Consider the following 16,840-nt stretch of genomic DNA (forward strand, 5'->3'; position numbering starts at 1 on the left):
TTCCCCTCACCACAGATTTTTCACTTTCTGCCCCATGCATTGCTACCTCCATGTAAGTATCAGGACCATCCAGGGCCCCCACCCGTGACAGTGAAGACAAATGCCTATAGGTGTCCGTAGCCCGGACACTCCTTTTTCACCATTTGACCTGAAATGGTAATATGGCCAGTGATAACTTCTCTAAGGGAGACTTTCCCCTAGCCCTTTGGAATGAGAGCAGGCCTAATCTTGCTGAAAATGACAGACAGCTGGCTATAGAGTCAATCCTGCTGCTCTTCTAATGAAAACCACAATCTGAACATCATCCAGGTCTTCCCAGAAGGTCGTACCTCCTTTGCACCACCCATCAGGTATTGTGGGTTTGTTTGCTTTTTAGAAGAAAAAAAAAGAAAGAAAGAAAAAAGCAAAACAAAGGCTGACTATAAAATAGCCTGTGCTCATTCTAAAAAGTACAAGAAATGTAGAAGATTCTGTCAAAGTCAATCGAAGTCATGCAGTGACAATCCCTGTACATTTTTACCATTCAGGTCTTAAATTAGGAGTCCCTTTGCTGTGAAGATGGCAGGCTTGCGGCTTTGCTGCTATTATAAGGCCTCTCTCTTATTACCCCGGCAGACTCGCCTGCTTATTCTTACAACCACAGTGCAGTTAGGTGGGTCGGATGATGGGCTGAGCCCGTTGTTCTGTTGCCTGAATCAGGAGAGAGTGATTGTCATCAGCACACTTGAGTCCAAAAACGCCCCTGCTTCTGCGCATCACATTCTTTGTGAAGACACCTATCTCAGGGACAACCTGGTTTGCTGTGCCCTCCATCCCTGCCACCTCCTCCCCTTGGCATTTGCTCCTCTCCTTTCTGTGTTGTGAGCTCATTTTGTTGTCCATGTGACTGTCTGGTTTGTTGGAGAGAGAAGGCCACCTTTCCTCTCCCAGGCTCTGCCCCAGCCCTTCTCCAGGCGCCAGCCTGCATGAGTGTGCCTCTGGCTGCAACCACCGGAACGTTAGCAAGATGCCACCTCTTCCTTCGCCCTGACCAGCTTTTGTGCTCTGTAGGTAAAGAGAATTCACATGTTACTTCTGAATTTGCCAAAACTTTGTCTGCTGTCTTAGAAGCTCATATCACTTTCTCAGACCTTAATGATGATCAAGCCATGCTCCCTGGTTCCCAGTCCATTGAGTTTGTCATCCTGGCTTCTGATGAGCATTTAAAAAGCGGCACTCCAGAGTGAACAGAGATGTGATGTTGGTGTCTTGCATTTTGCTATGAGGAAGTTTTCCCACTCAGGCCAGTAGGAAAGTGCCAGCCATTCAGTGCTCTGGGCAGCACGACTGCAAGAGGGGGGTGGTGATTAAAAGCGCTGCTTTAGTTTGCTGCAAAGACAGGCCCTGCCAAATGTCTGCATCAGTTGGGAACATCTGTGTATGAGGGCAGTATTTGAACAAATAATTCAGCCTTCAGATTTAGTGACCTCCATATGAGCTATGGCCAAAAGCCCCGTACACAATGTAAAAGAACAGGGTTCAAGACCTGTCTTGGCTACTGATTAGTCTGTGATCTTGGTACATCACTTAACTCCCCTGGGCCTCAGTTACTTCGTCAGTCGAGAAAGGGTGACCTCAAAGCCAGTGTCACCTCCTACGAGCCCATGAGTAATATCCCTGCTATCTGCTTAAATAGAAAAGCAAAGAAAGAGAAGTCTGGGTGTGGGGTCACTTTGAGGCCAGAACTGGTGTTTTTGAACTTGAAGCAGAGAACACAAATAACCAAGGCCAGTCATGCCAAAGCATTGTAACAAGGAGTTTCCTGTCTTGTGTTTTTACTTCTCTTATTTCATTATAGGAGACTCAGGTAACCTTCTCTGCAGTGTTGCTGGACAAATGATCCTGGAAAGGATGAGGAGAAGAGTTGCAGGCTGGTGTGTGTGTGTGTATGTTTTGGTTGCGACTGTGGCATCTTTCCTTCTCTCTCCATTCCATTTGCTGGCCAGCAAACTTGTGTTACGTCCCTTTCATGCCTCTCTGTTCTGCCTCAGGTAAGGTTTGCATCATTGCTTCCGAGGGTCTCAGGAGACACCACAGTGGGATAGCTCATGCACCTCAGCACACACACCCTGAGTCACATCACCATTACTGAGAAGAGAGTCTGATAAAATACACGTGCTAAAAAGCCAAACTTCACATGAACTCTGCACTTGCTGACAGGCAAGCTCACTTGAGTAAGCTGCATATTTAGCACAGAAATTGGGTTAGCTGACCTCATTGAAGGCATTGGCAGCGAACAAAATGCAAACGGTCCTGTTCATTCACGTTATTGCACTTTACCAGAAAATGCTGTCTGGAATAGCTCCAAAGCCTGACAGCAGTGGCACTGGCTCTTGATTTAGAAGGAAAACTTTCATGGGGAAATCTTTTTTTCTCCTTCCTTCTTTACATGCTACATCTCTTCCTCTCTTCCTCTTTCTTTTGCCTCTTCTTCCCTTCCTACATATCCTCTGCCCCAAAATGCAAAATTCATCATTTGTCAATTTCAGTGATTTTTATAGAAAGAGGCATTCTCAACTTAGTCATTGATCAGGAAGTGGTAAGTTGACTGCTAAGTATTCCTTTGGTTAAATAAACCCAAGCCAATGCAATACTACAACATCCCAAGGACAGATGGCAGTGACAAAAACAGCTGAGTTGCCATTTAAGATGACTTCTGAAGTACTGTTTAGAAACCTCAGTCTTTCCTTTAAAAAACAACAAAAACAACATATTCTTAGAAACTCTAGAAATAGAAGAAATCAAAGTAACTGAGCAGTCATGATCTTGAAATTATCCTGACACCCTGGAGCCAGACAGCTACTTTTAGAAAGATGCTTTTTTTGAAATGTTTTAAAATTTTTGTTTTATATTAGAGTATCATTGATTTACAATGTTGTGTGAGCAGGTGAACAGCAATGTGATTCAGTTGTACATATACATATATCCATTCTTTTTCAGATTCTTTTCCTATATAGGCTATTACAAAATACTGAGTAGAGTTCCCTGTGCTATACAGTAGGTCCTTGTTGATTACCTGTTTTATATATGGTAGCGTGTATGTGTTAATCCCAAAGTCCTAATTTTATTGTCCCTCACACTTCCCCTTTGGAAACCGTAAGTTTGTTTTCAAAGTCTGTGATTCTGTTTCTGTTTTGTAAATAAGTTCATTTGAATCATTTTTTTAGATTCCACATATAAATGATATAATCTGCCTGACTTACTTCACTTAGTATGATAATCTCTAGGTCCATCCATGTTGCAGCAAATGGCATTATTTTATTCTTTTTATCTCTGAGTAATATTCCATCATATATATATACCACATCTTTTTTATCCATTCCTCTGTCAATGGACATTTAGGTTGTCTTCACGTCTTGGCTATTGTGAATACTGCCACAATGAACATTGGGGCGCATGTGTCTTTTCAAATTATGTTTTTCTCTGGATATATGCCCAGGAGTGGGATTGCTGGGTCATATGGTAGTTCAATCTTTATTTTCTTGAAGAACCTGCTTACTGTTCTCCATAGTGGCTGTATCAATTTACACTTCCACCAACAGAATAGGAGACTTCCCTTTTCTCCACACACTCTCCAGCATTTATTGTTTGTAAACTGTTTAATGATGGCCATTCTGACTGGTGTGAGGTCATACCTCATTGTAGTTTTGATTTGCATTTCTCTAGTAATTAGCTTTGTCGAACATCTTTTCATGTGCTTTTGGCCATCTATGTGTCATCTTTGGAGAAATGTCTATTTAGATCTGCCCATTTTTTGATTGGATTGTTCGTTTAATACTGAGCTGCATGAGCAGTTTGTATATTTTGGGGATTAATCCCCTATCAGTTGCTTCATATGCAAGTATTTTCTCCCATTCTGTGGGTTGTTTTTTCATTTTGTTTATGGTTTCCTTTGCTGTGCAAGAGCTTGTAAGTTTAATTAGGTCCCATTTGTTTATTTTTGTTTTCATTGTCATTACTCTAGGAGGTGGATCCAAAAAGATATTGCTACGGTTTATGTCAAAGAGTGTTCTGCCTATGTTTTCTTCAAAGAGTTTTATAGTATCTGGTATTACATTTAGGTCTTTAATCCATTTTGTGTATGGTGTTAGAGAATGTTCTAGTTTCTTTTATATGCAGCTGTCCAGTTCACCCAGCACCACTACTGAAAAGACTGTCTTTTCTCCATTGTGAATTCTTGCTTCCTTTGTTGTATATTAGTTGACCATAAGTGTGTGGGTTTATTTTTGGGCTTTCTGTCCTGTTCCATTGATTTATATTTCTGTTTTTGTGTCAGTACCATCCTGTTTTGATTCTGTAGCTTTGTAGTATAGTCTGAAGCCAGGGAGTTCTGATTCCTCCAGCTCCATTTTTCTTTCTCAGGATTGCTTTAGCTATTTGGGCTTTTTTGTGTTTCCATACAAATTAAATTTTCTTTTCCTCTAGTTCTGTGAAAAATGCCCTTGGTAATTTGATACGGATAGCACTGAATTTGTAGATTGCCTTGGGTAGTATAGGCATTTTGACAATATTGATTCTTCCAATCCAAGAACATGGTATATCTCTCCATCTGTTTGTGTCATATTACAGCTTTCTGAATACAGGTCTTTTGCCTCCTTAGGGAGGTTTATTCCTAGATATTTTATTCTTTTTGATGTGATGGTAAGTGGAATTGTTTCTTGAATTTCTCTTTCTGATCTTTTGTTGTTAGTGTATAGAAATGCAACAGATTTTTGTGTATTAATTTTGTATCCTGCAAGCTTGTCGAATTCATTGATGAGCTCTGGTAGTTTTCTGGTGGCATCTTTAGGATTTCCTATGTATAGTGTCATGTCATCTGTAAACAGTGACAATTTTACTTCTTTTCCAACTTGGATTCCTCTTATTTCATTTTCTTCTCTGATTGCAGTGGCTAGGACTTCCAAAACTATGTTCAATAAGAGTGGCAAGAATGGACATCCTTGTCTTGTTCCTGATTTTAGAGGAAATGCTTTCAGTTTTTCACCATTGAGTGTGGTGTTGACTGTGGGCTTGTCATATATGGCCTTATTATGTTGAGGTGGGTTCCCTCTATGCTCACTTTCTGGAGAGTTTTTATCATAAATGGATGTTGGATTTTGTCAAAAGCTTTTTCTGCATCTATTAGGAGGATCATATGGTTTTTATTAGTCATTTTGTTAATGTGGTGTATCACACTAATTTACTTGTCGATATTGAAAATTCCTTGCATCTCTGGGATAAATCCCACTGATCATGGTGTATGATCCTTTTAATGTGCTGTTGGATTCAGTTTGCTAGTATTTTGTTGAGAATTTTTGCATCTGTGTTTATAAGTGATATTGACCTAAATTTTCTTTTTTTCTGGAATCTTTGTCTGGTATGATGGTGGCCTCATAGAATGAGTTTGGGAGTGTTCCTTCCTCTGTGATTTTTTTTGGAAGAGTTTCAGGATAGGTAAATGTTTGAGAGAATTTGCCTGTGAAGCCATCTGGTCCTGGACTTTTGCTTATTGGGCGTTTTCAAATCACAGTTTCAATTTCAGTGCTTGTGGTTGGTCTGTTCATATTTTCTGTTTCTTCCTGGTTCAGTCCTGGGAGATTTCAGCTTTCTAAGAATTTGTCCATTTCCTCTAGGTTGTCCAATTTATTGGTATACAGTTATTTATAGTAGTCTCTTATGATCCTTTTTATTTCTGTGGTGTCAGTTGTAACTTCTCCTTTTTCATTCCTAATTTTATTGATTTGAGTCCTCTCCCTTTTTCTCTTGATGACTCTAGCTAAAGGTTTATCAATTTTGTTTTTCTTCTCAAAGAACCAACTTTGAGTTTCACTGAGCTTTGCTATTGTTTTCTTCTTCTCTATTTCTGCTCTCGTCTTTATGATTTCTTTCCTTCTACTAACTTTAGTTTTTGTTTGTTCTTCTTTCTCCAGTTGCTTTAGGTGTAAGGTTAGGTTGTTTGAGATTTTTGTTTCCTGAGGTAAGACTGTATTGCTATAAATGTCCCTCTTGGAAATGCTTTTGCTGCATCCCATAGGTTTTGGATCATTGTGTTTTTTTTCACTTGTCTCCAGGGTATTTTTTGATTTCCTCTGATTTCTCCAGTCTTCCATTGGTCATTAAATAACATATGGTCAGCCTCCATGTGTTTGTGTTTTTTACAGTTTTTTTCCTGTAGTCTATTTCTAATCTCATAGCATTGTGATCAGAAGAGATGTTTGATATGATTTCAATTTTCTCAAATTTACTGAGGCTTGCTTTGTGGCTCAGCATGTACTCTATCCTGGAGAATGTTCCAGGTGCACATGAGAAGAGTGTGTATTCAGCTGCTTTCAGATGGAATGTTCTGTAAATATCCATTAAGTCCATCTGATCTAATGTGTCATTTAAGGCCTGTGTTTCCTTATTGATTTTCTGTCTGGATGATCTGTCTATCGGTGTAAGTGGGGTGTTAAAGTTCGTCATTATTATCGTGTTACTGTTGATCTCTCCTTTTATGGCTGTTAGCATTTGCCTTATATATTGAGGTTCTCCTATACTGGGTGTATATATATTTACAATTTTTGTATGTTCTTCTTGGATTGATCCCTTGATCATTATGTATTGTCCTTCTTTTCTCTTGTAACAGTCTTTAAAGTCTGCTTTGTCTGATATCAGTATTGTTGCTCCAACTTTCTTTTGATTTCCATTTGCATGGAATACCTTTTTCCATCCCCTCACTTTCAGTCTGTATGTGTCCTTAGATCTGAAGTGGGTCTGTTGTAGACAGAATATATATGGGTCTTCTTTTTGTATCCATTCAGTCAGTCTGTGTCTTTTGGTTGGAACATTTAATCCATTTACATTTAAGGTAATTATTGATATGTATGTTCTTATTGCCATCTTGTTAATTGTTTTGGATTTGCTTTTGTAGGTCTTTTTTCTTCCCTTCCTCTTTTATTCTCATCTCTCATGATTTGATAACTATCTTTAGTATTGTGCTTGGATTGCTTTTTCTTTTTTGTGTGTTAATCTATTGTAGATTTTTGATCTGTGGTTACCATGAGGTTTTGATATAGCAGTCTGTATATATATATATATATATACACAATATAGTTTTAAGTTGCTGGTCATTTAATTTCAAATGCATTTCCAATATCCTGCATTTGTTCTCTCCTACTCTCATGATTGCTGGATTTGATGGTGTGGATGATTTCCTACCTTTACTGTATGTTTGCCTTTACCAGTGAGCTTTCATGTTTGTAATTTTCTTGTTGCTAGTTGTGGCCTTTTCTTTTTTACCTAGAGAAGTTCCTTTAGCATCTGTTGTAAAGATGGTTTGGTGTTGCTGAATTCTCTTAGCTTTTGCTTGTCTGTAAAGTTTCTGATTTCTCTGTCAAATCTGAATGAGAGCCTTGCAGGGTAGAGTATTCTAGGTTGTAGGTTTTTCCCTTTCATCACTTTAAGTATATTGTGCCACTCCCTTCTAGACTGCAGAGTTTCTGCTAAAAGTTCAGCTGATAACCTTATGGGGATTCCCTTATATGTTGTTTGTTGCTTTTCCCTTGTTGCTTTTAATATTGTTTTCTGTCTTTAATTTTTGTCAATTTGATTAATATGTGTCTTGGTGTTTCCCTTCTTGGATTTATCCTATATGGCAGGGGCCCCCAACCCCCAAGCCACAGACTGGTACCAGTCCTCAGCCTGGTAGGAATGGGTCCACATAGCAGGAGGTGAGCGGCGAGTGGCCAAGCAAAGCTCCATCTGCCACACCCCATCACTTGCGTTACTGCCTGAACCATATGCCCTGCCCCATGTGTGGAAAAATTGTCTTCCATGAAATCAGTCCCTGGTGCCAAAAAGGTTGGGGACCACTGCTGTATAGACTCTGTGCTTCATGTTTCCTTTCTCATGTTAGGGAAGTTTTTGGCTGTTATTTCTTCAAATATTTTCTCAGGCCCTTTATCTCTATTCTCCTTCTGGGACCCCTATAATGGTAATGCTGGTGAGTTTAATGTTGTCCCAGAGGTCTCAGACTGTCCTTATTTCTTTTCATTCTTCTTTCTTTATTCTGTTCTGTGGCAGTGATTCCCATTGCTTTTTCAGCTCACTTATTTGTTCTTCTGCCTCATTTATTCTGCTATTGATTCCTTCTAGTGTATTTTTCATTTCAGCTATTGTATTGTTCATCTCTATTAATTCTTTAAATCTTTTAGCTCTTTGTTAAACATTTCTTGTATCTTCTCTGTGCCTCCATTCTTTTTCTGAGGTATTGGGTCATCTTTACTGTCATTACTCTGAATTGTTTTTCAGGTATATTGCCTATCTCCACTTCACTTAGTTGTTCTTCTGGGTTTTATCTTGTTCCTTCATCTGGAACATATTTCTTTGCCATCTCATTTTGTCTAACTTTCTGTGTTTTTGGTCTCTGTTCCCCCAGGTGTAGGATTGTAATTCTTGGTTCTGGTGTCTGCCCCCTCATGGGTGGAGCTGGGTCTTGTTCCTCTGGTGGGCAGGGTTGGGTTAAGCAGTGTATGTGTAGGCAGCTGTTGGCTCAGGACACTTTAGGCAGCCTGTCTTCTGATGGGTGGGGCTGTGTTCCCACCCTGTTGGTTGTTTGGCCTGAGGTGTCCCAGCACGGGAGGCTGCAGGTTGTAGGGTGGGGCCAGGTCTCGATGCCAAAATGGTGACCTCTGGGAGAGCACATGCCAGTGGGTATTCCCTGGGATGTCTGCCACCAGGATCCTTGCCCCCACAGTGAGCCATAGCCAACCCCGCCTCCCCAGGAGACCCACCAAGACCTGCAGGTAGGTCTAGTCCAGGCTCCTATGGAGTCACTGCTCTGCCTGGGGTCCCAGTGCACATTAAACTGGGAGTGGAGTCTCTGTTTCCCCCAGTCCTGTGGAGCTGCTGTGCCTCACTGACCTTCAAAGCACCAAATGCTCTAAGGGCTCCTCCACCCAATGCCAGACCTCCAGGCTGGGAAGCCTGATGTGGGGCTCACAACTCTTACTCCTGTGGGAGAACCTCTCTGATACAATTATTTTCCAGTATGTGGGTCATGCACCCAGCAGGTATGGGATTTGATTATATAATGAAAGAGCCCCTCCTACCATCTTGTTGTGGCTTCTTTGTCTTTGGGTGTATAATATCTTTTTTGTGAGGATCAAGTCTTTTTTGTTGATGGTTGTTCAGCAGTTAGTTGTGATTTTGGCGTTTTCATGTGAGGAGGTGAGCTCAAGTCCCTCTGCTCTGCTGTCTTGTCTTTGCCTTTCCTGGTATCTATCAGAAGAATGCTTTTGTACTTGTTTTTAAGATGGATTCTTTATGCCTATTTTCTCTTTTAATGAACTTGGTCTTTTTCATTGTGCTGAGCCTGAACTGCATATTTTCATGGTGTTAGGGTGGCTTAGTAACACTAATCCTATCCTTTGTGGATTTCTATTCAGTTATGACTCTTCCTAAATGAAATTGTTTGTGGAACACTTCTTGTATTAAAATATATCTCCTTCTGCCATTTTCCTTCATACCACATTCTAAAAAAAATGGTAAATACCCACATATTGGAAAAGATAGGACTAAAGCAAAAAATTCAGAGGGAAGCTACTGTAATCCTGTTTTGTAAATATGTGTTGCATCAGTTGTATACTTATATAGGTAACATCTTCTAAGATGTGTAGCATAAACATTTTCTACAGCAGCCTCAAATTAGTAATATATGCAAGCCCATAATTTGATGTATTTTTAGTTGGTGTCACTTTCTTCCCCCACCTCTTTTGTGGTAGAGTCATACTCTCTATCCTTGTAGAGAACATCTTATTAAACTGCTTTTCAAGAGTTAAGCCCTCCAAATCTATATCCAGCCAGTATTTTACTGCCTTGTAATCACCAGAGCAGTATTTAGAGTTCTGAAAAAATGAAGCACACTGAGTTCTGATCAGGCTTGAGGGTGTGTCCTGTCCTCCTACTCAAAGCTTTGAGGAAATCTCTATTTGATGTTTCTAAAGTCCAGAACTATGTTACACAAATCACAAATGTTTAAAAGTGGATATTAAAAAAGTAAAAATACAGTGTATTGACATTCCATAGACACACCTGTGGAGACTTGACCAACAGTTACCATGTATTTCAAAGATGAGTTTTCAAGGAACACAGAGCTTGCTATACCTAGGACGAACTAAAGAGGATCAAACAGAACCTCTTTCTTAGCCATTAAAAGAAAGTGTTATATAAATTAGCTTTTTTAATTATGTAATTTAGAAGCCCTTAAGTCAAAAAGTGTTGCCCCACCATCCTTTGATAAGTTGAATATTTGTAACCCACTTATGACTATGTACAACACCTATAATCATCCATAACACATTGATACCCTATATATGCAAATATATTCACACTATGTATGTAAGAACCTATATAACATATCTTAACCACTGAAAGATAATTATATGTGTATATACTTACAGAAGTATAGTCTATATAATACTCATTTAAAGATATATCTAATATATCCACATACATCCACCTGCCAAGGCTTCCAGATTTATCCTTTAGGTTAAATGTTATCTTGTTAAGAGCTTTAAGTTGGTTACAAATGTCTTTTTGTTTGTCCCCCAGGATACTATGGGGATGGCCTAAATGCCATCATTGTGTTTGCGGCCTGTTTTCTGCCAGACAGCAGTCGGGCAGATTACCACTATGTCATGGAAAATCTTTTCCTGTGAGTGATATTTACGACAAAATGCTTTGAGTTAATGTCTGTGGGCATGCAGTGGCAGATAGAGCATCTTTAATAAAAGGAAACAGATGATGTAGAATATTTTAAGCCTTTGATTAAAAGCTGATGAAATCTGTGTCAAGGAAAATTGCGCAAGAGACTGAAAGCTTTAGAGGGGCTGTTTTGTCCATAGAATGGATTGAAAACAACATGAACACAGTTTGGCATGCATTTTAATATTCTGTAACATTTCCTTTGGATGAAGTGTTATTTTTATTCTCTGATAACATGTTCCTCGTCAACTGATGATAACCTGACTTCATCTATATCTGCTTTTATTTACTCTGACTTGCCCTTAATATATACTAACATTGCTGGCATTTTTGAAAGTCAGGTTTCTAACACACTTTTCAAGTGTACCTGCATTAAAAAAAAAAGAGAGAGAGAATCGTACAAAGAAATGAGTAATACTCTCAGAGAAGTGATCATACGTAACTGCATTCTTCTCAAGGTGAAGAGGTAATATGTACAACCATTCTTAAATGTCACGCACCCTGTAATTTAAATGTTGTATAGTTATGGTGAAATAAGATGAACTCTTTCATGTGGGAAATGAAAACACTTCTCTTTCTTCCTGTGATCAGATATGTAATAAGTACTTTAGAGTTGATGGTAGCTGAAGACTATATGATTGTGTACTTGAATGGTGCAACCCCAAGACGAAAGATGCCAGGGCTAGGCTGGATGAAGAAATGCTACCAGATGATTGACAGACGGTATGTGGGCTCCGTTATCTAATCACTATTTTGACTTCTTCAGTAACTCCCATCTCCAGTGACCTTTTAATTTACCAAAAATGCAACCACAATTTAGGAACATTGAATCAATGCTAATTTGAGATAATAAATTATAAAAATCTTAATAAAAGTGTCACTTGATGCCCCAAATTTGAAATAAAGCAAATCTTCCCCAGTTTGTTAAATGTTGTAAGCTCAAACTGGAAAACAAGTACTTTAAAGTATGCATATGCCGTTTGCCATATGGAGGTACAATTTGAGCTGATAAATCAAAGTCCATGATTCTTTACTAGTATCATGTGACTTTGCTGCCATTTTTGTGCACTAGGACTATTATGACTTAGGCAACCCTTGTGCTCTTATTTCAACATTCCCTGTTAATTCTGGTCCATATGGTGCCTTTGTGTGCCCCTTCCTCAAGATACGTCACTTCTATCCATGCTGGTTTTATTAGACTCAAACACGTTATTGCCATCTACAGGAAAATTGTCATAATAAGCATACAAATTTATGATATCTTCCATATGTGTGGTTTCCCCTCAGATGTGGCTCCCTGTAAAGCAACATGTGAGTGCCCTGTGATAGTAACTAAAATCATTAATCATCTAAACATACATAAAGTAGCATTGCTAATGCTAAAAAATATGCCTGAATATACAAAACGTTGAAAGGATTATCTGAAGGCCAAACAACAACATGATATATAGTGTTACTGTTTTCATTATACAGAAGAAACCCAGGCTCAGTAGAACAAACTGGCTAACTTACTAGTAAGAGTGTATTCATTTCAAAATAGTAAAAATCATGCTGATGAAAAATGAAAAGCGTTGTTAAACAAAAATATGCCATATGGTTATAGATGTATGCACGCCAAGAATACAACAATTCTATTTTACATTTGTTCCTATGGGAAAATGAGGTTTGAATTATGCAAGTTTCAAATTATATCTCAAAAAGCATTCTTTTTATTTATCATGGCATTGTATACCTTCCTACCAGATGACAGTAACTTACATTCCTACCAGATGACAGTAACCAGATGACAGTAACTTATTTGTGTGTGTGCATGTGTGTGTATTCTTATTTGGGGGTATACTTTCTGTTTTAATTCCCACTCAGAATAGGTTATGAGTAATTTTTTTTTCTTTTTTCAAAATAGGTTGCGAAAGAATTTAAAATCATTCATCATTGTTCATCCATCTTGGTTCATCAGAACAATCCTTGCAGTTACACGGCCTTTTATAAGGTATGGTCATTATTGTCATAAAAGTAAACGTACTAGTTTTTTTAAAATGTCTTCTAAACAAAACATCGTTTTCTAAACAAAAATTCATAAACCAAGAGAGTATGTAGGAAAATATGTTTTGCTTCTGCCTTTCCTGAAAATATACTTTGGACTACCTGGCAAGAGACTGCAATTAAGAGTGAGCAGATTTTCACAGTGAATATTTTTCCCCTGTAATTATAAAACATGACCTTTATATTGCTTGCTGTAAACAGAGTAGATGAAATAGTGAGGTTTCCATGCCATATTACAAAAGGGAATAGATAGTACTTTTAAAGTCATATGGTATATTGTAGAGAATCAAAGAGGTAGAGTAACATGACAATGGAAAATAAAGACACACCAAGGACAGAAACAGAGGCCAGGTCTTGTCTTAATTGTTCTATTTCTTCTGAACAAATACCATGTAGGTCACCAAAGGTAGGTAAAGAATCTGAACAGCCATTTAGAGAGATTTGTTTTGATCATCCATGAGGCTTCCTGGTTTAAATTCACTTCAAACTGGTAAATATTTATCATCTATTTTGTGTTAGATGCTGTATAACCTTACATTTTGGGGATGAAAAGTAAGATATGCCTCTTATACAGTAGGACTGAGACAGTTAAATGAAAGGGACAGCACAGACTTTCTCAAGAGCTTTAAAAAATAGGATAGGGAGGGGTATGAAATTAAGAGGTACAAACTACTGTGTATAAAACAAATAAGCTATAAGGATTACTGTACAGCACAGGGAATATAGCCAACACTTTATAATAACTTCAGTGGAGTATAGTCTATAAAAAACTGAATCACTGTGTTGTACACCTGAAACTAATATGATGTTGCGGATCAGCTATACTTCAACTAACTGGGACAATGTCTTGCTTAACGTCAGGATACAAATTAGAAAAACTGAAATTTTTCTATCTCTTCTTAATGAATCCCTAAGAAAAATTCTGATCACTTCACTTCTGGAGAAAAAAATTAAAGGTTAGCGTCCTTTATATTTTTTTGAGGTAGATTTTACTCTGCCTTCCAGAGTCCACCGTTTCTGTTCTGTGTTCACTTATTGAGCACTCCCATCCCCTGCTTCCAACAACTGAGCAGCAGGGTTCATCCAGGGTTCCTTTGGCAAAGATTCGCTCTTTACCACACCATGTTAAAGTACTTTAAAAAATAATATCAGCTTTTAAGATGGACAAAAAGCCACTTATTTTAAGATGAGCAGAAAATGCTTTGACAGGAATAGGAATCCATGTACAATGACGAGCTTATACAAACTTTAATGGGTAAAAAAGTAAACAGAATTGATATTGATTTATTGATATTTGTTTAATAATTCAGCTCTTATAGAATAAATATATTTCTTCTTGATAAGTATTTGTAATGGTAAGAGTATTGAAAAAGGATTATATTTATTGAAGGGAGTTTCAAGATAATAATAATAATTACAACCAAAATTATAAAATTGTAGCAAGTATTGTGGTAAATCACATTTAATAATGACCTACATTTATTGAGTGCTGACATGCATTATTTTACTTAACCCTAATGACAATTCTCTGAAGGAGATGCTACTTACTGTGAGGTTCAGTGAGGTCAAATAAATTGTCCAAAGCAACAGCCAGAAAGCCCATCCTGTAAATGATCAGATATTAAATATTTTAAATGCTATGGGCCATACAGTCTCAATCACAGCTACTCAGCTCTGCCATGGTAGGGTAAAAGCAGCCATAGGCAAGATGTAAATAAGTATGTCGTGTTCCAGTAAAACTTGATTTATGAACACTGAAGTTGAATTTTCTGAAATTTTTTAACATGTCACACAATATTCTTTTGATCATTTTTCAACCATTTAAAAAATGTAAAAACCAGTCTTAGCTCAAGGATGTAAAAAAAGTCACAAGCTGGCTTTGGCCCACAGGTCACAGTTTGTCAACACCAGGTCTAAGGTAACATAGCCAAGAAATGATAGATTCAGGCTTTGAACCCAATGTCTGCCTAATTCTAAAGAATACACATTTCAAGTACTTAAACATTGTATTCTACAATTTCATCGTGTAAGACCCTCTGTAAAGATCCCTCTGTGAATCAGTCTACATCAGTGTCACCAACTTTTCAAACTGAAAAAAGAGGTCACTAAAATGTATTATAGGTCTTTTCACTGCTAAAGGGTAAAACCTATGATAGAGGTATATGGCAAATTTTTTTTTAACTCATGTATTTTAAAAATTGAAGTATAATTGATTTACAATATTGTGTTAATTTCTGGTGTACAGCAAACGGATTCATATATATATATAAAAGAATATATATTGATATATATATTCTTTTTCATATTATTTTCCATTATGGTTTATTGCAGGATATTGAATATAGTTCCCTGTGCTACACAGTAGGACCTTGTTGTTTATTTTATATATAGTAGTTTTTATCTGCTAATCCCATTCTCCTAATTTACCCCTCCCCACTCAAATTCCTTTTTTTAAAAATGAATTGTTTGTGTCAAGCTTTGGGTTGGGTGCTGGTGGTTGAGAAATTAAATAGCTCAACTGCTGTCCTCAAGCGGCTCACAGCCTGACAGCTGACATAGGCAGAGTGGAAAACAGTTATAATACAGGGTACAAAGGAAGCACGATGGGGGCTGATAGGGCTGATAACTTAGGGTGAGGGTGAGTTTTAAGATGACAGAGCATGAAGACTGAGATCTGCATCAAGAGAGGCTTTCCAGAAGAATATGCTCCCAAGTTGAGTCCTGAGGAACTCATAGGATTGGCTAGCTAAAGCCAGGTAGAGGAAACAGCAGACACCAATATACCAAGAAGGAGGTACCATACCTCTGGTGCATTTAGAGAACTGTACATTACAGCGTGGACGTGTCCCCCTTGCGTGACTTCTTCTGCCTTTTTGTTTCACCCCCTCCTTTATCAAAACCTGAATTTAGCTCAAAAACACCAGAGGAAGGAAGTGGCCTAATGTAGCACATCGTTGGTAGTGTGTATTCACCCAAGCTGATCAGGAGGACTAGAAGTGACTGTTTGGAGATGAAGGTTGTTCACAAGTCACAGCCAGTGGCCCACGGTCAAAACTGCAAGTAAAATGTGAAAGACAGATGTATGGAGAAATGACCCTGAAAAGACTTCCTATTAGAATACACAGTAGTTGAACAGAAGACAGTACAGTTGGTGGACGATGCAGCATCTTCCCAGCAGGATCCTCCCAGTGGACTGGGGAGGGCTTTTCAATACAGACCATGCAAGAAAGCCTGATGCTTGATCAAATGCCGTTTCAATCGGAATGATATATTTTTAGAATTAGCTTGCTATTACACCAATAATACAGAAATGCCTTCTTATAAAACATCCAATCATTACAGATAAGACCAAGTTCTTCCTTCAGCAACGACTGATTTTTGTATCCAACCCCCCTTCCCAAAGGCACATTCAGGGGTCTCCTTGCGAGTTGTTTTCTATGCAATTACACACATCTAAAATGACAACATTGGATTTGAATGACAAACGGCTTTCATCTCAAATATTAGAACATGTTTTTTGAACATTGGTTCATCTGGAATGAACTCTCAAACTTTAAAACTTTAAAAAAAAATAAAGTAAAATTAAAACTAAAAAAATAAGGAAAACGAGTTTACATATACTTTAAAAATATATCAACCTTGGTAGATTCTGAAAGAACTAATGACAAGATTTTTGTTTGTTAAAAACAAACAAACAAAACAAAACAAACCATAAACCAGTGAAAATTCAGAGTGGCAGGAACCACCGGGAGGCCGTGCAATGTGTGGACCCTTCAGTCAGGCTGCCCAGGTTTAAATCTAGGCTTTGCCACGTATCGAAGGTGAAATCTGGGCAAATACTTAACTCCCTATGTTTTAAGTTTCCTTACCTTTAAAAAGAGAATAATTATAGTGCCTACTTCATTAGGCTATCATAGGAAATACAAGAGTTAATATATATAAACCAGTTTAAAGAGTGTCTGGCACACAGAAACTATTCACATAATATAGCCATTCTTCTTAGTAAGAGTGCTGGGGCAAGGTGATAAGAATTTTC

At 38.0% G+C, this 16,840-nt stretch overlaps 1 protein-coding gene across 4 annotated transcripts in view; it reads left to right on the plus strand.

The window, feature by feature from the left end:
• Window positions 1-16,840, plus strand: part of PRUNE2 (prune homolog 2 with BCH domain) — a 271,291-nt gene that overhangs the window by 236,904 nt on the left and 17,547 nt on the right. For all 4 annotated transcript variants that reach the window (XM_057721032.1, XM_057721034.1, XM_057721035.1 and 1 more), the window contains exons 13-15: window positions 10,609-10,711; window positions 11,353-11,484; window positions 12,665-12,751. In XM_057721032.1, the coding sequence (XP_057577015.1) occupies window positions 10,609-10,711; window positions 11,353-11,484; window positions 12,665-12,751 (322 nt within the window). The remainder of the gene's footprint in view (window positions 1-10,608; window positions 10,712-11,352; window positions 11,485-12,664; window positions 12,752-16,840) is intronic.

This window comes from Hippopotamus amphibius, chromosome 2 (assembly GCF_030028045.1).
Source record: "Hippopotamus amphibius kiboko isolate mHipAmp2 chromosome 2, mHipAmp2.hap2, whole genome shotgun sequence".
Lineage (NCBI taxonomy): Eukaryota > Metazoa > Chordata > Mammalia > Artiodactyla > Hippopotamidae > Hippopotamus > Hippopotamus amphibius.